Source organism: Heterodontus francisci, chromosome 6 (assembly GCF_036365525.1).
Source record: "Heterodontus francisci isolate sHetFra1 chromosome 6, sHetFra1.hap1, whole genome shotgun sequence".
NCBI lineage: Eukaryota > Metazoa > Chordata > Chondrichthyes > Heterodontiformes > Heterodontidae > Heterodontus > Heterodontus francisci.
In genome coordinates, this window is record NC_090376.1 from 10,885,797 (window position 1) to 10,907,565 (window position 21,769).

Genomic DNA, 21,769 nt, shown 5'->3' on the forward strand with positions numbered 1-21,769 from the left:
CACTGCAGCAATCCCAGGATAGAGATGTGGGCATGAGAGCAGGGGGGAGTGTTGAAATGGCAAGCAACCGGAAGCTCAGGGTCCTGCTTGCGGACTGAGCGGAGATGTTCCGCAAAGCGGTCACCCAGTCTGCGCTTGGTCTCCCCAATGTAGAGGAGACCACACTGTGAGCAGCGAATACAGTATACTACATTGAAAGAAGTACAAGTAAATCGCAGCTTCACCTGATAGGAGTGTTTGGGGCCTGGGATAGTGAGGAGAGAAGAGGTAAATGGGCAGGTATTACACCTCCTGCGATTGCAGGGGAAGGTGCCATGGGACGGGGACGAGGTGGTGGGGGTAATGGAGGAGTGGACCAGGGTGTCGCGGAGGGAACGATCCCTTCGGAATGCTGACAAGGGAAGGGAGGGGAAGATGCTACTGGTAGTGGCATCACGCTGGAGGTGGCGGATATGGCGGAGGATGATCCTTTGGATATGGAGGCTGATGGGGTGGAAAGTGAGGACAAGGGGAACCCTGTCACGGTTCTGGGAGGGAGGGGAAGGGGTGAGGGTAGAGGTGCGAGGAATGGGCCGGACACGGTTGAGGGCTCTGTCAACCCACAGTGGGGGTAATCCTCGGTTGAGGAAAAAGGAGGTCATATCAGAAGCACCGTCATGGAAGGTAGCATCATCAGAGCAGATGCGTCGGAGACGGAGAAACTGGGAGAATGGAATGGAGTCCTTACAGGAGGTAGGGTGTGAAGAAGTGTAGTCGAGGTAGCTGTGGGATTCGGTGGGCTTATAATGGATATTAGTAGAGAACCTATCCCCAGAGATGGAAACAGACAAGTCGATGTTGAGGGATAAATAAATATCAGCCAGAAAACTGGGGAGAACCATCCTCCCCATACACCACTCCCATTCTTCAAATAGTGCCACGGGAACGTTTAAGTCCACCTGAGGGCAGAGGGGGTCTCGGTTTAACATCGCATTTGAAAAATGGCACCTCTGACAGTGCAGCACTCCTTCGTACTGCAGTTGTGTATCAGTTTATATTTTACACTTAAGGCTCTCGAGAGGGGACAAGAACCTATGAAGTTTTAGCTCAGCAACACAGTGCAGACACTGTGCTTGTGTATAAATCTCTGTGAATGTCAGTCGTAAATTTGATAGTATTCATGTTTCCATTCACAAACTGGACGTTCCATTTCCGAACGTCAGCCCGATGCGGCGCCACTGGGGATTGGTCAGTTTGCCCGCGCGCTCTGTGTGTATCTGTCTCACTCTCTCCCCCACGTGGTGCAATGCTGAAACTCACTCCGGATGAATTGCGGGTCATTGTGCCTTCTTATTCGTTAATGTGTGGGGCGGGTGATGGGCCGGTCTAAAGGTGTGCTTTTTTTTTTAATCTAATATATATTCCTCTCCCTGTTTGGACCTGAAAGGCAAAGGGCGTGCAAGGTTGTGTTGATGTTTGCAAGTTGGACTGAGATAATGAGAGCTTTACATTAAAACTGGAAGCAGAACCGAGGACTGCGGGCTGGATTGCGCAGCCTGTCTTGCCTGTAGTGTTGGCTGTACACGTTGCAGTGCCGGTGAGTTTGTGAACTTCGAAGGAAACGAGCCTTCGTTATCAAGGCAGACACTTGGATCTCTGATCGCAGCAAAAAAATAGTTATCTTCACGTGAAAAGTTTGCATTCTTCCACATGTGAATCTGAACATTAGTAATTTTTATTTTAAAATAGATTATGAAAACAATGATTTTGCTATTGCGTGGCCGACAGAAGTTTCTGCCAAGTTTACGCGTCTATGATGTTCTAACCGACTTTAAAACGTAGCCAAAGTGGTTTTTCTCCTCTCTTTATTCGAATAGCCTCGAAATCTTGAAAGCAGAGCACGTAGATTGTAAGAGTCAACGGCATGCCAAAACTGAACCAACTTTACCTCTAGGAAATGCACAGAATTCAGCTTTTCTTTTATATAAAAAAAAGTCTTATTTCTTTTCCAAAAGTGAGGATTTCTTTAAACGGATTGGTAACAATTGAAATTTTTAAGGATTTTCTAAAAGCACACTGAGGTGAATTTCTAAAGCTGAGTTGAAGAGCAAGACGCGTCAAATTTCAAGCCCTGAACTCATTTTTATTCCCCGCTCTCTTTTCCCTCCCCTTGCGCTTTTTTTTAAACTACGGGGTCAGTATTTCACCAGCGTTGGTTTGCGGGAGTAAATCACAGCACCCAAGTTGCAAATTGTTAATTCATTCTTCAATCCACGGGTGAGGGAAAAGATGAAAACGGGTGAAATCTTAGCCCTTGAAGTCTTTTATTCTGACTGCAGTGCAAAGCTCGCCAGTCGGGTGAAGGGCACTATCTTTAAAAAAAAAAGTTTTTTTTCCTCTCTACGCTGTTTAGGATCTCTGGAATTAAAAGGTTGGAATCAGGAATTCCTTAGGTGAGCTTGACTGAAACTTTTTTTTGGGGGGGGGGGGGGGGGGAATAGAGAGCTGGAGCTTTGAACCAGTTTTCTGTTAAGTGGTTTTCATTTGCAAGTGATCTGCTGCCAAATAAACCAAGTCACTCGCTGCTTTTGTGTACCGATTTCCCCGGGGATCTCGAATCCTTCACCGGCTCGTTATCTCTCTCCCCCAAACCCCCCTCCTTCATGGTTCTGCCACCGTAATTTATCTTCACTCTGTGCTCAAACGATTCCGGAGGATGAGAGGGGACTGGGAGAGAAAGAACGATAGATCTCGTTCTGCCTTTCCCCATTTTTAAAAAGAGAAATCTCTAGCAAAAATTATTGGATGCATTCGACGATTTACCATGGGGGATACCGGGGTTCAAAACAAGGGGCTTTGTAATAATCCATCACAAGGAGTCTCTGTTAACTTGTAAAATAAATTACCCTGTAAAAAAGTTAGTCTCAAGGGTTGCACAGTGTGGCATTCCGCTCGTGTTCCCTCAAGTACATGGTCTATTTGGGAGTGCATGGGAAATCGGATGAAAGGTGAAGTGGGGTTCACTTGCAGAGATTAATCTTTCCTGCCCTCTGCCCTATCACACACCTTCCCTACCAAACCCCCTTCCTCCCCACTTCTCTTGCTTAAAACTTAATTCTTTTCTAAACCTTTGCCAGTTCTGATGCAAGGTCACTGACCTGAAACGTTAACTCTGCTTCTCTCTCCACAGATGCTGCCAGACCTGCTGAATATTTCCAGCACTTTCTGTTTTTTATTTATGAATTGTTCTTGACTATCTCAACAAAAGCAATATGACAGAGTTTGAATTTTAAAAGTGAGGATGTAATTACATGTAAACTACCTAAAGCGGTGACCTCCCGTGTGAGATAGGAAATTCTTTGCTTGTATGCTCTGTGCGGGGTTGCAGAAACACCCTGGGACCTGCATCTGCTGGAAGTATTTACAGATGTTAAAATAGCCACCAGCTAGCGGTAGGTAAAAGTTCACCAAGTCGAAAAGCGCCTCCAGACGTCCTTTTCCCAAACGCTGATCTCAATAGTAACTGCGAGTCGCTGCTGTCTATAGTGCACTGAATAATCTCTTTATCTTGATGTTATCGCTGGGGGCAGGAAGAATGCACACCAGCTTGGTTGCAGGGACTGGGATGGAAATCAGGTCCCGATGTACATTCCGCCTTCTGGGGCAGGGATTTTCTGCTGTTCAGTCAGTGGCAAATTTCACGTAGCCGAGCACAGAATGAATGTTTTAAAAAGGTCGAGATATAATGGCGAATGGTGAGGAGGAGGGCGAGTGTGACGGTTCCAGTGGCTGGTAATAGTCCAATCCCGTGAATAACCTGGTATTGAAATCACTGAAATTTATTTTTTGGGTTAAAAAAAAAAGTATACTAAACCATTTCATTAAATTGGCATATACTAGTCAAATAAATCCTCTTTGATGTAAAAAAGAAACGTTGAAAACGTGCCATCTAGTAACTTTGCCCCCTGAGAATATGAGCAAGTTAGTGCAATCAGCGGAATCTGGAACAGGGACCTGTCTGTTTGTGGCTGGGGCCTGATTCAGGTGGATTGAGCCTTGAACCAGTGGTTGAAAAAGTCACGGAAAGTACCTAATTTGGGGCGTAACTCCGATTTAACATTCCCCAATCTTTGGCATTTGTTTGGCCGATTCCGCCCCGATTATGAGAGTTTACTCGACCCCAAAGTGCTTTCTTGTGTTTTGTTAAACCAAAAAAAAAAGTAAAACTACATTTGGATTCAATAGTCAGAACTTTGTAATTCTTATTTAAAGTAAGTGCTGACGTTGTTGGCACTGTTTGAGAATATCTTTTATTCAGTAACAGCTAGCTACTAATATGTGAACAATTGCATGTTAGTTGGGAGTGGTGACTCGGGGAGAAACTTAACTCCTAGAAGTAAAAATCAAACCACTTTAATTTTCATTTATGGCTTGTTACTCCAGTCATATTTACAACACTGGTCAAGTTTCAGCTCATGCATCCAAAATTGTGTTCCCAATTTTCTCCCCTCCCTTCCCAGCTGGTGGTGAGATCAGGAGTTCACTGTGGCAGTTCTTTTGAGAAAGCTATCCAGTTATTCCCACTGTCGTACTCTTTCCCCATAACCCTGCAAATGGTTCCTTTTCAAGAATATATCTAATTCCATTTGAAAATTTACTATTAAATCTGCTTCCACCACCCTTTCAGGCAGTTTATTGCAGATCGTCATAACTCACTGCATTTAAAAAAAAACTCATCTCGCTTCAGGTTATTCTCACAATTAAATCTGTGTCCTCTGGTTACAGACTCTCCTGCCAGTAGAAACAGTTTCTCCTTATCGGCTCTTCGCAAAACCCCTCATAATTTTGAAGATGATTAAATTTCCTCTAAACTGTCTCTGCTCTTAAGGAGAGCAATCCCAGTTTCTCTAGCCTACAGTCTGACAGATCCTGGTCTGTTGCAGATGAGCTTCTGTTATCTGACCCAAGTGGCAGTACTTGGAGAGATTATACAAACTAGAGAAGCATTTGCTGGAATTTAGAAGGTTAAGGGGTGATTTGATTGAAGTTTTCAAGATATTAAGTGAAACTGATAAGGTGGATAGAAGGAAACTATTTCCACTGATTGTGGAGTCTAGGACGAGGAGGCATAGTCTAAAGATTAGAGCACCCAGACCTGTCGGGCGTGAAATTAGGAAACAGGTCGACACACAAAAGGTGGTAGAAGTTTGGAATTCTGTTCCACAAATGGCAGTTGATGCTCGACCAATTGTAAATTTTAAATGAGATTAATGGATTTTTGCTATCCAAAGGTATTCATGGATATGGGGCAAAGGCAGACAGATGAAGTTTGGTCGCAGATCAGCAGACAGTCTCGAGGGGCTAAATGGCCTCCTCCTCTTTCTTGTGTTCTATGCCATAGATATATAGCATTTAGTGACAAAGCACCAAGGCTTGCTGTCTAGCCGAGAAAAGTGAGAGAGGGATATTCTGAGCATGTCACAAGCAGTAGGAAAAGGTGTGAGATGTCTATGACTTGGTTAACAAACATTCCTATATTGATTACATACAATAATTTTTGTAATATGTCTTTGCCTTCTTGTATGTTGTTCCCTATATTTCTGTTGCCTAGCTTACCAACTTTCAAACGGTTCTCCTTCAACTCGGCCTATGTCCTATGCAGTCAGCTGCCAAGAGAAGATGCAACATGTTTGGGTGGCGCAGTGGTTAGCACCGCAGCCTCACAGCTCCAGGGACCCGGGTTCGATTCTGGGTACTGCCTGTGTGGAGTTTGCAAGTTCTCCCTGTGACCGTGTGGGTTTCTGCCGGGTGCTCTGGTTTCCTCCCGTTGCCAAAGACTTGCAGGTTGATAGGTAAATTGGCCATTGTGAATTGCCCCTAGTGTAGGTAGGTGGCCAGACCAGGTAAGGACAGCAGATTTCCTTCTCTAAAAGACATTCGTGAACCAAATGGGTTTTTATGACAATCGATGATAGTTTCATGGCACTATTAGTGAGATGAGCTTTTAATTCCAGATTTTTATTAATTAATTGAACTTCTTAATTAATGGCATTGTTACTGAGACTAGCTTTCAATTCTTTTTATTAATTGAATTTAAATTCTACCCGCTGCATTAGTGGGATTTGAACCCATTTCCCTGGAAGGACGGGGGGGTGGTGACATGACTGCTAAGCCACCATCTCCCCGTATATAGAGATGGTGTAAAATGCACACATTAGGGCGGCACAGTGGCGCAGTGGTTAGCACCGCAGCCTCACAGCTCCAGCGACCTGGGTTCAATTCTGGGTACTGCCTGTGTGGAGTTTGCAAGTTCTCCCTGTGTCTGTGTGGGTTTTCTCCGGGTGCTCCGGTTTCCTCCCACAGCCAAAAGACTTGCAGGGTGGTAGGTAAATTGGCCATTATAAATTGCCCCTAGTATAGGTAGGTGGTAGGGAAATATAGGGACAGGTGGGGATGTGGTAGGAATATGGGATTAGTGTAGGATTAGTATAAATGGGTTTTTGATGGTCGGCACACACTCGGTGGGCCGAAGGGCCTGTTTCAGTGCTGTATCTCATAAATACCTCCTTAGGCTTGTTTACATTAAGTACTTTTCTCTTCTGATTGATATCAAAATAACATCTTGTTGTTTACTCAATAGCTTTTAGTATTGCTACTTGGTTAAGTTCCGCAGTATCGCCTTACTAGAAAGAAAGAGCCTTTGTATGTACTTCTTAAAGGAGACTTATGTACTGGATCTCTTGCTGTACAGTCTTACAATTTCACTGGCTTAGTGGGATGCTCACTACCTCCACTCCCGTAATACTTTATACTAAAGTTGATTTAAGCAATTCTGTCCAATCTCTGGGCCAAATCTGGCTCAAGTGAAAGGGATGGCTTGTAGGCAAACTTGTTTTTTTGAATGCTGTGTTCAATTCAGTTAACTTTTTTTTTGTGTCACTTCAAACAGTTTCTAGCCAGCCTTTTGTAACCTCTTTTTATCTCTTACAATGTAGGTAAACAATGGCTTGCTCTGCCTGGTTGGTTCTGGTCGTGTTCCTTGTCTCCTGTGATGGTGGCCTGATGACCTGCTTCCCAGGTTGTCACTGTGAAGTGGAAAGTTTCGGAATGTTTAGTAGTTTCAGTCTGACCAAAGTTGACTGTAGTGGTGTTGGACCTCACCTCATGGTCATCCCCATACCATTGGATACCTCTTATCTGGACTTATCTTCTAACCGTTTGAAGGCCATCTCCCCCTTGATGTTTACAGGACCTGGCTACACAACGCTGGTGAATCTCGATCTTAGCTACAATGAGATTACTGGCATGTCTTCCAGCACCTTCTCTAAACTGAGATACCTCGAGGCACTAAACCTGAGTCATAATTCCCTGGAAGCACTCGAAGAGGGAATCTTTTCAAATCTGCCTCTTGGAGAAATTGATCTTAGTGCTAACAAACTGCATAAGATCAATCTGGACACTTTCACATCCAAGGGACATAGGAAGCCCCTAAGTGTGGCCCTTTCGGACAATCTGATAACCACTGTTGTCCGAAGCCTTGATAAAAGTGTTCCCAATATTTATAGTCTGGATTTGTCGGGAAATAGATTGGAGTCTGTGCCAACACGTTGCCTTTCTAATGTTCCACTCCGCTATCTTGATCTGGGAGGCAATGCAATCTCAAGCATTCCCGAGAGTGCTTTCACAGGGTTGCAGGAACTGACCTATTTGTCGCTTCGAGATCTTCCAAAACTGACCGAGCTGTCTCCCAACAGTTTTAAAGGGCTGCAGAACCTGCAGATCTTAGATTTGTCGCACAATACGAACTTGAAATCCTTAAATGTGGCTGTGTTCGATGGCTTGCGCTCTCTGCAGGAGCTCAAACTGGAAAAGTCTGGAGTTGCTGTGCTACCGAGTGCCATTCTGAACTACCTACCCTCCATTAAAAAGATCTCCGTCGGGCCCAGCTTGCTGAGATGTGGGAAGACAGCAAAAGAAGGTTCATTCCATCGGCAGTTTGGCTTTATTCAGAAGGAACAGACACTGCATTGCACAGATGTCAATGGGTCCTCCGACATTAAGTACATCTTGGAATTGAAATGAGCCAAATCTGAACAGCAGTGAAGGATGGGCCTTTGTTTTTTTATTACTGTGCACATCTCTTTGAATGAAACAATAAGTGCCTTCATTAATTGAACTTCCTATATTTCCAAAAGATCTTAAATCTTCTAAGAGCTCCCCTCTTTAAAAGTTTCTCATTTCTTGACTAAGCCCTTAAGTGTGGAATTTTCCTCCCGGAATATTCAAGTTAACAGCTCTGTGCCTTTATTTGCTTAGATAACTGTGGGTATTAGGAGAAAAAGAGTAGCAACCTTCAAGAAACAGAAAAGGCTGTATGAATGTGCCAAGCCTAACCTGACCTGTGTTTCTTAACAAATATCTGCCCAAACGTCAATTCATGCTGTAGGTGGATACATAGCAATTTGCAAAATATGTTATCTCTGTGGGCGAGACTTGGTGGGCTGACGATCTCTCCCTTCAATTCTTGTTTTATGTTTTTACCCATGGGCAGAACTCCAGTCCTGGAATAGATTTTTATTTTAAGTATTTTGGTTTAGTTTTACAACCTGTCGATGGTGATTTAAACTGATAAATTGTGCTTCTTTCACAAAACCTGGTCAGGAAGAGCTGCTCATTCCACATGCTGGGATTTCTTTTCACCCCCTCCAATTTTTTTTGAATAACAACAAATTCAGAATTTGTGTGTAACTATCTACCTCTACTTGGGGTGCAATTCATTTCAATATTTGGTTCAGTAATAAAACTGGAGCATCGGATCACTTTATATTATACTGTATAATCTTGCTGTTATTCCAATGTCTTCCATTTTTTTGTATCGTCACATCTTATTGATGTTCTTGGTTTTTCTTTTTAAAACAAGTTTTTCTCATCTCTATTCTGAAAGTTTCATTGGTTTAAGGTCACCCTTTGGTACCTTACCCCAAGTTTCCATTTGTCGTGAAGTGACCCTAGATTGTGAACGTCGACAGACTGTTGGTTTGGCTGCGGACAGGCATCACAACTGACCCTGATCCCGACCTCAACCATCTTTCAAACGTGCACTTTCCAGCATGGAGCTTGACAGATTATTTGACTGTGGCAGGCATCACAGCAGAGCTTGGTCCCATCCTCAGTCAGGAGTCGAGTGGGCAGTGAGAAAGAGCAGGAATCATGTTTGCTTTCTTCTCTGCCCGACTCAGTTGATATTGGTTCAATTGTAGCATCATGACCTGGTGCAAATTGTGGGGGGGGGGTTGAACATAGGATGCTCCTAACCCTAACTCTGATCTACTTTGTACTTTTAAATAGCTGAGCCAATAGGGGATGTACAGAAACTGCTTTTTCTTCCTCATCTCCCACCACACCGCCCCCCCCCCCCCACCCCCCACCACCACCTGCTGATAAGACCTTCTAGAATTTATTGTCTGTACTGTACACTCATTCCATTAGCGATGCACAGCTGTAGCTCTTGGCTCCAGTGCAGGGTTTCTCTTAACCAAGGTCGGTCTGTTAGAAATAGTGATGCTGAGCAGGGTCTTTCAGAATCACCTGAGCCAAGCTTCAAGAGTCTTGCCTCAGGAGTGCAAGATGAGTAGTGGTGAGTTAGTCGAAGCAGAGATGTTATTGTACCATCTCGGCTGGGTAATGTCCAGTTCAAGCATAATTCCAGGAGATGTGAAATTAGTTTTTTTAAAATGTGACCTTGTGTCCTCGGAATTTTGGCAATGCATCACTTTAGGTGCATGAGGTTTAAATTTTCATACTGTTACTCTTGAATTGTTGCCCGGTAATTACAATTAAAGGTTTAATTCTTCCAATTGAGGTTTGTTCCTGTAGAGAGTATGCTGAATCATGTGACACTAGAGTGAGCCACCCCTGTTATTACTTCACTGTCGGAGTAATTTGAGGTGGGGAATTAACATCACCTAGGAAACAGAGATGGTCCTTTTTTATTTTTAACCCCACCCCCCTCCCCTGCCCAACCCCAGTTTTGTTACCAGTGCTAAAGTCTTATTTAGGTATGGCAAACAAAATTTGTATCCCCTTCCTCTGCTCATGAGGAAAGCAGGCGGGTAGTCAAATTAGGAAGTACTTTGTAATAATATGTGAGCATATGTTGTAATCCATCCCAGTGTTGCAACTGTTAACGGTAAATATACAAACCCAACTTCAATTCCTTTCTCTCTTGTGTGGCTCGGTGAGTAGAATTCTTGTTGCTGAGTAAGAAGGTTGTGGGCTCAAGCCCCACTCCAGAGACTTGAGCACTAGATCTCAACTGACACTAGAGTTCTGCACTATTGGAGGTGCCGTCTTTCAGATGAGACCTTAAACTGAGGCCCCTGTCTGCCTGCTCAGATAGATATCTAAGATTCCATGGTACTACTTGGAAAAGCAGGGGAGTTCTCCAGAAGGGTGTTGTGCATATTTCACTTAAGTACAATGGACTTCAACTAAATCCCTTGGTTTTCTATGTTTCCATAGATATAGTTCTTGGGGCGAAAGGGATCAAGGGATACGGGGAGAAAGCGAGAACAGAGTACTGAGATTGGATGATCAGCCGTGATCATGTTGAATGGCAGTGCAGGCTCGAGGGGCTGAATGGCCTACTCCTGCTCCTATTTTTCTATGTTTTAGTTTTAAAATAGGTTTGGGGGTGGTGTTAGTCCAGTGAGTTAGGCACTAACCATTTCTCCCTTACAACCCAGGTTCACATCCAGGCCAGACTTGATTAAAACAATTTGTTTTCCCACGCAGTTCTGCAGCACAGATCTTCCCCTTAAGGTCACGGGAGCTCGGTGTTCTGAGGTGTATGGAGTCAAGAGTAGAAGCAACTTCGCTCAGCATCTAATTGTTATATCTGACACTGTTTTGAGCTAACACTGAGTGTCTGAAATGGTGAGAAAAATAGAACCTCATAACAGCTTAAACTACAACTTTTTTTCCCCCCCCCTCCCCACTAGTGTATTGGTACCAAAGTACTTTATAAATCCATTGTGAAGGCGATTTAATAATTCCATAAAGGAGGTTCGTGTGTCCTGCAATCTAGTACCTGAAAAATTGGATATAGGGTTGCTAATTACACACTGCGCACTTGACAAAGAGAAGGTTGGGTATTGTTAATTATAGGAGCCGTCTGTCTGCTGAACATAATGTGTCTCTGCTTTGCTTTCTGCTGATCTCCTAGGAAGTTTAAAAGATTGTGTTCCATTTGAATCATGCCTTAAAGAAGGAAGTGCGTTTCTTCCACGAAGGCACACTGTTGAGAGTGGCAGATGAATAGTAGCCAATTGGCTGCCTGCCAGACGTTGCCTGAGCACACGGAATCCATGCTTTTGGGAAAAGTATTATGAAAGTGGAGAGGAAAATGGTCCTTGCCTTTGAAAGTGCTTGCAGAACTACCTAACTTTAAAAAAAGCTTTCTGTGCTTTTATTGTAATTGTAACTACGAATGATTTCATGGATGTATGTAATGATATATGAACACTAATGCTGTCTTTGCATCCCTGTGGTATAGATGGGCAATGTGACAATCAATCTACGAGAGAGTTCGCTGGGAGTTGTGTTTCTCGGCACCAATTTCACCATATTGTCTTTTGGTCGCTTTTATGGTTTTCATTGGTTGTAATTTGAATTCTGCCATTAAATATTGATGAAACAAACCAATCACGTATCTATCAAAGACTTGTTCTTGAAATCTGTATCCTGCTTGTCCCTGGATCGGGGAGAGATAAAACCTAATTACCACTTGTATTTTATTTGAGGTGGATTAAAATGGTCACTTCCTAGTGGGATGGGTGCTAAAAATGTAATTACCCTTATAATTGTGCAATATAAATATGAATGATAGATGGGTTCACTCTGTTTCAATCATTTTCCTTGTCTCTTTCTCCTCCCCTTCCTGATTTGACAGGTGTAATATTGCTGCTTGTTTTATCTTCACACTCTTTCCTTGGAGGGAGAGTTGCAAAGTTATGGAAGGATTCGCAAGCTGATTGACGAGGCTGATATTGACATTTTTGTATCTTCACACTCTTCCCTTGGAGTTTAGTGTGGAGTCGTGGAAGGATTTGCAGGCTGATGAACTGGCCGACAGGCTGGGACGTCAAAGTTGCTTCCATGGCCGTAAACATCTTTATACCAGCCCTTGGGTGATTAGTTCTACAAGGCAGGACAGTTTTAAAGGCTGTCACAACCCATGCAATGAGAGGGGGCTGCAGTGGCTTGTGTTACATTTTATTGCTGGGTGTTGTGATAAAGACTGCGGTATATTTTTACGGGTACCTGAGCTTCCCAGTAGAGTGCTCTAAGTAATTGATGACCACCCCTGTCTCTTCCCCCCGCCCCCCCCCCACCACCACCCCACTTGTGCTATATTAAGGAAACTTGTTCACCCCCTCTGAAGGCGCTGGCTTCTGTTGGTATTCAAACTCGTTTATCCCAACCACACTCTGTTGAGTACTTCACCAAGGTGTCCATTATTTATGTATGCATCAGGCTATTCCATCGTAGAGGGCATTGCAGCTAAGCCCCATTCTGATCTTGCTCAATATCCACACACAATTTCCAATAGTTGTGACTGGATCGAGATCAGTAATGGAAACCCTGGCTTTTTAAATTTTTCCCTTTCCTTATGGCCATAGAAAAAGAGGTGGGAAGTGGGCTGAATGGCCTCTTCCTGTGCTCTTACTCCACCTCCTTTACATTGTGGTCACTGAGGCAGAACTATACAGCAGCAAACTGCGGCTCAGCTCGGATTGGCTTCCTCAGCATTGCTCTGGGCCTTGATCTTAGGGGTTGCTGTGGTGAGGCGGGTTTTACATCGATGAGGGTAGCCCTTTTAAAAGCAGAGATGTTTCTCGAGATAGCATCAGTCAAAGCTCAAAAACTAAAAGGTGCTTCTCCTTGATCTTTGAACTCTTGTCGGTTCCATTCATGTTTACAATGAGAATCATTCTTTAACTCAACTATTAGATACTGAAAGTTCCTTGTCCATTTGTTTGGCCTTATAAAGATTACCCAATGCCAAACTGCAGTTACCGCTATAATGTATTGTTTTTATAATGTGGTCAGCAGTGGCTTAGTTGGTAGCACGCCTGCCTTTTGCGTCATAGGTTCAAGTCTCAGCCCAGAGATTACAGCACACCATCTAGGCCAACACCCAGTGCTGCACAGGCAGAGGTACTTTGTGTTTGATGTGATGTTAAAAGAAGGCCCAGTCTGTCCTCTTAGTGCTGTGGCATCTTTTATATGCACCTATTTTTAAGAGCTTAGGAGCTCGCCCTGGCGTCTTGGCCCCTCAACCAACTTGACTTTTCTTTTAAAAAATTATCTCGTCATTATCATATTGCTGTTCATGGAATCTTGCTGTGTGTAAATTGCTGCATTTCCTGCATTGCTACTACCTTATTGTGATGGGAAAAGCTTATATTGGGATGTTTAGTTTGGCTCTCCATTATGGCTTTCTGAGAGGCTGAGTGAAGAAGTGAGGAACCTCCCACAACAGATCTTAGTGGGCAGGTTGATGTGATAGGTTCCATGCTCTGAGACTCATGGCCACAATTGGACTTTGGATAGGCCCTCATCTTCCACTTCTGGAGCAGGTGATTGTAACGTCCATGCCTGGTGCAGATTCAGTTGAGGGATTGATGACAACCTACACATGGTCTGCCTGTGTGTGCTAGTTCATTGAGAACTTGCCAGCTAATGTCACCAAGATGGCAACCGAATGCCCGGAAGTGGCTTCCTGATCTGAAAAGCATTTCCTGCATTACAACAGTGGCTCGTGTTCAAAAGTAACTCATTGAATATAAAGCCCTTTGGGACATCCTGAGTTTGTGAGGGATGCGATATAAATGAAAGTCTTTCTTTAAATTCTTTCGCACTGTGCAGAAAACCCTTTGTATCTGCCAACTCTCAATATTAACAGCATTCAGCCACAACTCTGCTGGTGCCTCTGTATGGAGAACTTTTCCATGTTGAATTTTTTCCTGCTTTTGCATGTCGACCAAACAGTGATCATCTTCTCCACGCCCTCCAGCAAACACACAAAACACAAGTAAATATTTCATGAAAGGTACTTTTCACTGAAGCGATGGGGGACAAACTGAACAGTTCTAACTTGAGCTCTTATTTTAAGAAAAGACAAGTTATGCTCCTGAAATAATGTGTGGCCCTCCTACTTTACACAGTTTGCATTCAGCACTGTGTTTGCAAAAGAGGGGAGGGTCCAGGGAAAGACTGGACTATTTTCACAGGCAGGTTCTGTGGGTTTGAGCTCTGTGTTACACATGGGATTACGCAGTGGAGCTCTATGAAGTGAACGACACTTTCGTTTTAACAAAAAAAGGAATGCGGCAGCCTGGCCAGAGTATCACACAAACTTTATATTCTCAGCCAGGCGGCAGACATTCACTTGGTTGAATAGGACCTGAGTCTTGCATATTGACTTTTTATTTGACACTTTTATCGGTTCGGGCATGTGATTTGGTACAACGCTACACACCCACTGGGTTAACGCTTGCCACTGAGTAGTGGTATTAGCTCCCCATGATTGTGCATGAAAAAATTATGAAGCTGTTAAGAAACTGATACGAATTGGAACTTACAGGTGAGATGTTAAATCAAGGCCCATCTTCCCTCTCCGGTGGACATTAAAGATCCCACGGCACTATTTTGAAGAAGATCAGGGGAGTTTTGTGGAAGTTTGCTGTGCACAAATTACCTACCATGTTTTCTACATTACAGCAGCAACCACTTCAAAAGAATTCAATTGGTTGCGAAGTGCTTTTGGGGTTTCTTGAGGTTGTTAAAGGCGTTATAGTATCTGAGCAATGACTAATCATTGACAACAAGTCACTTGTTCTACGAATGCTCTAAAATGCCATTTCACCATTTGCCCATCTCACCACCAGTCTATCCCACTCTCCAATGAAGGCGCTGAATCCTGCTGGAGTACAAATCAGGGACAGGCCAGCTGCCAACCACAACCTCACAAAAATGGCCAAACACCCCCGCCCAACCGCTGGGAATCAGGAGGCTGTGCGACACCTGGTGTGTATCGCAGGGAAGCCTGAGCCACTTCTTGTCTGATGTCCAGACACACCTACTTCCCAGGGGTCGATTTTCACTGCCTTTCACTGCCAATAGCGGCTTCAGAAATGCTTTTTTCAAAAAAATGCCATTCACTTTTTTGAGCTACACTTTGTAATCACGTGCCTTAACCGTATCATTCACACCAGTTACGTGGTCAACTCCATTTTGCCAGGTGTCTTATGATGGAAATACCCTGATAACAATTTCACATCAAAAGTGCTTGGAGCCTGTGCCATGCACGCTGAAACATGGCAGCCAGTTTGCACACAGCAAGGTCCCCACAAACAGCAATAAAGTAATGGCCAGATAACCTATTTTAGTAATGTTATTTGAGGCATAAATGTTAGGCAGGACTCCTCAAATAGTGGCCATGGGATCTTTTACATCCAATTGAGAGGACAGAGGGGGCCTTGCTTTAATGTCTCATTCATAAGACAGCACTCCTTCAGTCCTACACTGAGTGTCAGCCTAGACTATGTTCTTAAGTCTCCAAAGAAAAAGAAAACTTTCTTTCACGACCTCAGGTCCTTGCAAGGCGCTTTACAGCCAGTTAAATATATCCAAAACATGGTCACTTGTAGTGTAGGAAAAACGGCAGCCGTTCTGCATACAGCAAACTCCCACAAACAGCAATGCGATACTCACCAGATGATTTGTTTTAGTAATGTTGATTGAAGAATAAATATTGGCCAGGACCCTAGGGAGAAATGATGCTGTGGGATCTTTTACATCCACCTGAGAAGGTAGACAGGGCCTCAGTTTAACGTCTCATCGAAAAGGTGGCACCTCCAACAGTGCAGCATTCCCACAGTATTGCACAGGAGTGTCAGCCTGGATTTTATGCTCAAGTGTCTGGAGTAAGACTTAAACTCATAACCTTCTGACTGACAGGCGAGAATGCTACCAGTTAGCCAAAGCTGAGACAAAATGAAGCATTTTTTTATTTGTTTCATGGGATGTGGGCGCGTTGGTCAGGCCAGCATTTGTTGCCCATCCCTAATTGCCCATGACAAGGTAGAAACATAGAGTCGTACAGCAGAGACATAGGCCCTTTGGCCCACCGCATCCATGCTGACCATAATGCCTGCCTATACTAATCCCACCTGCCTGCATTAATTCCATATCCCTCTATACCTTGCTCATTCAAGTACCTGTCCAGATTCCTCTTAAATGTTGCTACTGTTCCTGCCTCCACCACCTCAGGCAGCTCATTCCATATACCCACTATTCTCTGAGTGAAAAAGTTACCCCTTTGATCCCCTTTAAACCTCCTCCCTCTCACCTTAAATCTATGCCCTCTAGTTTTAGTCACCCCTACCATGGGAAACAGATTCTGGCTATCTATCCTATCTATGCCTCTCATAATTTTGTACATCGCTATCACGTCCTCTCTCAGCCTCCTTCGCTCCAGGGAACACAGACCCAGCCTATCCAATCTCTCTTTATAACTCAAGCCCTCCGAACCAAGCAACATCCTGGTGAATCTTTTCTGCACCCTCTCTAGCTTAATCACATCTTTCCTGTAGTACGGTGACCAGAACTGCACACAGTATTCCAAATGCGGCCTAACCAACGTTATGTACAACTGTAATATGACGTCCCAACTCTTGTACTCAATGCCTTGGTCGATGAAGGCAAGCATGCCATACGCCTTCTTCACCACCCTGTCTACCTGTGTTGCCACTTTCAGGGAACTATGTACTTGCACCCCACGGTCTCTCAGCTCAACAACACTCCCCAGGGCCCTGCCATTCACTGTATATGTCCTGCCCTGGTTTAACTTCCCAAAATGCATCACTTCGCACCTGTCTGCGTTAAATTCCATTTGCCAATTTCTTGCCCACTTTCCCAGTTGATCTATATCCTGCTGTAACCTTAGACAACCTTCTTCACTGTCCACAATACCACCAATTTTGTTGTCATCTGCAAACTTACTAATCATGCTCCCTACATTCACATCCAAATCATTAATATATATGACAAACAACAGAGGACCCAGCACCGATCCCTGCGGCACACCACTGGTTACCAGCCTCCAATCTGAAAAACAACCCTCCACTACCACCCTCTGCCTCCTATCAGCAAGCCAATTTTGTATCCAATTGACTAGCTCACCCTGGATCCCATGTGCTCGAACCTTCCGGACCAGCCTACCATGCGGGACCTGGTCAAAGGCCTTGCCAAAGTCCATGTAGACAACGTCCATCGCCCTGCCCTCGTCAATCCTTTTGGTCATCTCCTCAAAAAACTCAAATCAAATTCGTGAGACATGATTTCCACGCACAAAGCCATGCTGACTATTCCTAATCAGACTTTGCCTTTCCAAATGCATATAAATCCTGTCTCTCAGAATCCCTTCCAATAACTTTCCCACCACCACTGATGTAAGGCTCACTGGCCTATAGCTCCCTGGCTTATCCCTGCTGCCCTTCTTAAATAAAGGCACAACATTAGCTATCCTCCAGTCTTCTGGTACCTCACCCGTGGCTAACGATGATACAAAAATCTCTGCCTGGGCCCCATCAACCCTTGCTTCCCATAGCATCCTAGGATACACCTGGTCAGGCCCTGGGGATTTATCAATCTTAATGCACTTCAAAACCTCCAACACCTCCTCCTTTGTAATGTTGATATGCTCCAGGATATTGCTGTTCCCTCCCTTGAACTAATTAGCTTCCATGACCTTCTCCACGGTAAATACTGACGAGAAGTATTCATTTAAGACCTCGCCCATTTCCCGTGGCTCCACACATAGATTGCCACACTGATCCTTAAGGGGACCTACTCTCTCCCTAGCTACCCTTTTACTCTTAATATACTTATAGAATCTTTTAGGATTCTCCTTTATCTTATCTGCCAGGGAAATCTCATGGCCCCTTTTCGCCCTCCTAATTTCCTTCTTAAGTGTACTCCCACATCCCCTATACTCCTCGTACATAGAAACACAGAAAATAGGAGCAGGAGTAGGCCATTCGGCCCTTCAAGCCTGTACCGCCATTCAATACGACCATGGCAGATCGTCCAAACTCAGTAACCTGTTCCCGCTTTCTCCCCATATCCCTTGATTCCTTTAGCCCTAAGAACTATATCTAACTCTTGAATATATTTAATGATTTGGCCTCAACTGCTTTCCATGGTAGAGAATTCCACAGGTTCACCACTCTCTGGGTGAAGAAATCCTTCCTCTTCTCAATCCTAAATGGCTTACCCCTTATCCTTAGATTGTGACCCCTGGTCCTGAACTCCCCCACCATTGGGAACATCCTTCCTGCATCTAGTCTGTCCAGTCCTGTTAGAATTTTGTAGGTTTCTATGAGATCCCCTCTCATTCTTCGAGACTCTAGTGAATACAAGACTAATCGACCCAATCTCTCTTCATATGTCAGTCCTGCCATCCCAGGAATCAGTCTGGTGAACCTTTGCTGCACTCCCTCCATTGCAAGAACATCCTTCCTCAGATAAGGAGACCAAAACTGCCCACAATACTCCAGATGTGGTCTCACCACAATTGCGGCAAGTCATCCTTGCTCCTGTACTCGAATCCTCTCGCTATGAAGGCCAACATACCATTTGCCTTCTTAACTGCCTGCTGCACCTACAAGCTTACTTTCAGCGACTGGTGCACAAGGACACCCAGGTCTTGCTGCACCTCCCCCTTTCCCAATCTATTGCCGTTCAGATAATAATCTGCCTTTCTGTTTTTGCTGCCAAAGTGGATAACCTCACATTTATCCACATTATACTGCATCTGCCATGTATTTGCCCACTCACTCAACCTGCCCAAATCACACTGGAGCTTCTTTGCATCCTCCTCACAGCTCACACTCCCATCCAGCTTTGTGTCATCTGCAAACTTGGATATATTACATTTAATTCCCTCATCTATATCATTAATATATATTGTGAATAGCTGGGGTCCTAGCACTGATCCCTGAGGTACCTCACTAGCCATTGCCTGGCACTCGGAAAAAGACCCGTTTATTCCTACTCTTTGTTTCCTGTCTGCCAACCGGTTCTCTATCCATATCAGTACTTTACCTCCCAATCCCATGTGCTTTAATTTTGCACACTAATCTCTTAGTGGTGTGAGTGGTGTGAAACAGGGCTGTGTTCTCGCACCCACACTTTTTGGGATTTTCTTCTCCCTGCTGCTTTCACATGCGTTCAAATCCGCTGAAGAAGGAATTTTCCTCCACACAAGATCAAGGGGCAGGTTGTTCAACCTTGCCCGTCTAAGAGCGAAGTCCAAAGTACGGAAAGTCCTCATCAGAGAACTCCTCTTTGCTGACGATGCTGCTTTAACATCTCACACTGAAGAGTGCCTGCAGAGTCTCATCGACAGGTTTGCGTCTGCCTGCAATGAATTTGGCCTAACCATCAGCCTCAAGAAAACGAACATCATGGGGCAGGACGTCAGAAATGCTCCATCCATCAATATTGGCGACCACGCTCTGGAAGTGGTTCAAGAGTTCACCTACCTAGGCTCAACTATCACCAGTAACCTGTCTCTAGATGCAGAAATCAACAAGCGCATGGGTAAGGCTTCCACTGCTATGTCCAGACTGGCCAAGAGAGTGTGGGAAAATGGCGCACTGACACGGAACACAAATGTCCGAGTGTATCAGGCCTGTGTCCTCAGTACCTTGCTCTACGGCAGCGAGGCCTGGACAATGTATGCCAGCCAAGAGCGACGTCTCAATTCATTCCATCTTCGCTGCCTTCGGAGAATATTTGGCATCAGGTGGCAGGACTATATCTCCAACACAGAAGTCCTTGAAGCGGCCAACACCCCCAGCTTATACACACTACTGAGTCAGCGGCACTTGAGATGGCTTGGCCATGTGAGCCGCATGGAAGATGGCAGGATCCCCAAAGACACATTGTACAGCGAGCTCGCCACTGGTATCAGACCCACCGGCCGTCCATGTCTCCGCTATAAAGACGTCTGCAAACGCGACATGAAATCCTGTGACATTGATCACAAGTCGTGGGAGTCAGTTGCCAGCATTCGCCAGAGCTGGCGGGCAGCCATAAAGACAGGGCTAAATTGTGGCGAGTCGAAGAGACTTAGTAGTTGGCAGGAAAAAAGACAGAGGCGCAAGGGGAGAGCCAACTGTGCAACAGCCCCGACAAACAAATTTCTCTGCAGCACCTGTGGAAGAGCCTGTCACTCCAGAATTGGCCTTTATAGCCACTCCAGGCGCTGCTTCACAAACCACTGACCACCTCCAGGCGCGTATCCATTGTCTCTCGAGATAAGGAGGCCCAAAAGAATCTCTTATGTGGGACCTTATCGAAAGCCTTCTGAAAGTCCAAATACACGACATCCACTGGTTCTCCCTTAGCTATTATACTAGTTACATCCTCAAAAAATTCCAGTAGATTTGGGCGGCACAGTGGTGCAGTGGTTAGCACCGCAGTCTCACAGCTCCAGCGACCCGGGTTCAGTTCTGGGTACTGTCTGTGCGGAGTTTGCAAGTTCTCCCTGTGACCGCGTGGGTTTCCGTTGGGTGCTCCGGTTTCCTCCCACAGCCAAAGACTTGCAGGTTGATAGGTAAATTGGCCATTGTAAATTGCCCCTAGTGTAGGTAGGAGAAAGGTGTGGATATGGTAGGGTATATGGGGTTAGAACATAGAACAGTACAGCACAGTACAGGCTCTTCAGCCCACGATGTTGTGGCGACCCTTTAACCTACTCTAAGATCAAACTACCTACATACCCTTCATTCTACTATCATCCATGTACCTATCCAAGAGTCGCTTAAATGCCCCTAATGTATCTGCTTCTACTACCACCGCTGGCAGTGCATTCCACGCACCCACCACTCTCTGTGTAAAGAACCTACCTCTGACATCTCCCCTAAACCTTCCTCCAATCACCTTCAAATTATGCCCCCTGGTGATAGCCCTTTCCGCACTGGGAAAAGGTCTCTGGCTATCCACTCTATCTATGCCTCTCATCATCTTGTGCACCTCTATCAAGTCACCTCTCATCCTTCTTCACTCCAATGAGAAAAGCCCTAGCTCCCTCAACCTTTCTTCGTAAGACATGCCCTTCAGTCCAGGCAGCATCCTGGTAAATCTCCTCTGCACCCTCTCTAAAGCTTCCACATCCTTCCTATAATGAGGTGACCAGAACTGAACACAATATTCCAAGTGTGGTGTAACCAGGGCTTTACAGAGCTTCAGCATTACCTTGCGACTCTTAAACTCAATTCCCCTGTTAATGGAAGCCAACACACCATACGCCTTCTTAACAACCCTATCAACTTGGGTGGCAACTTTGAGGGATCTATGGAGGTGGACCCCAAGATCCCTCTGTTCCTTCACACTGCCAAGAATTCGACCTTCCAAAATGAATCACTTCACACTTTTCCAGGTTGAACTCCATCTGTCACTTCTCAGCCCAGCTCTGCATCCTGTCAATGTCCCGTTGCAACCTACAACAGCCCTCCACACTATCCACAACTCCAGCAACCTTCGTGTCATCGGCAAACTTGCTAACCCAGCCTTCCACTTCCTCATCCAAGTCATTTATAAAAATCACAAAGAGCAGAGGTCCCAGAACAGATCCTTGTGGAACACCACTGGTCACCGAGCTCCATGCTGAATACTTTCCATCTACTACCACCCTCTGTCTTCTATGGGCCAGCCAATT

At 44.8% G+C, this 21,769-nt stretch overlaps 1 protein-coding gene across 4 annotated transcripts; it reads left to right on the top strand.

The window, feature by feature from the left end:
• The first annotated feature begins 1,349 nt into the window (after positions 1 to 1,349).
• tsku (tsukushi small leucine rich proteoglycan homolog (Xenopus laevis)) lies at positions 1,350 to 11,682 on the top strand. 4 transcript variants are annotated; one of them, XR_010975183.1, is made up of 3 exons: positions 1,383 to 1,576; positions 6,975 to 10,914; positions 11,204 to 11,682. XR_010975183.1 is itself a non-coding variant. In XM_068033106.1 (2 exons), exon 2 carries the CDS (start codon positions 6,982 to 6,984, stop codon positions 8,059 to 8,061), a length of 1,080 nt encoding a protein of 359 aa, XP_067889207.1. In that variant the 5' UTR covers positions 1,350 to 1,371; positions 6,975 to 6,981; the 3' UTR covers positions 8,062 to 11,682. The 4 variants fall into 4 exon arrangements, 3 of the variants coding, with proteins under 3 accessions (XP_067889207.1, XP_067889205.1, XP_067889206.1); XM_068033106.1 differs by lacking the exon at positions 1,383 to 1,576 and adding an exon at positions 1,350 to 1,371 and having other exon boundaries at positions 6,975 to 11,682; XM_068033104.1 differs by having other exon boundaries at positions 6,975 to 11,682.
• Positions 11,683 to 21,769: the final 10,087 nt, after the last annotated feature.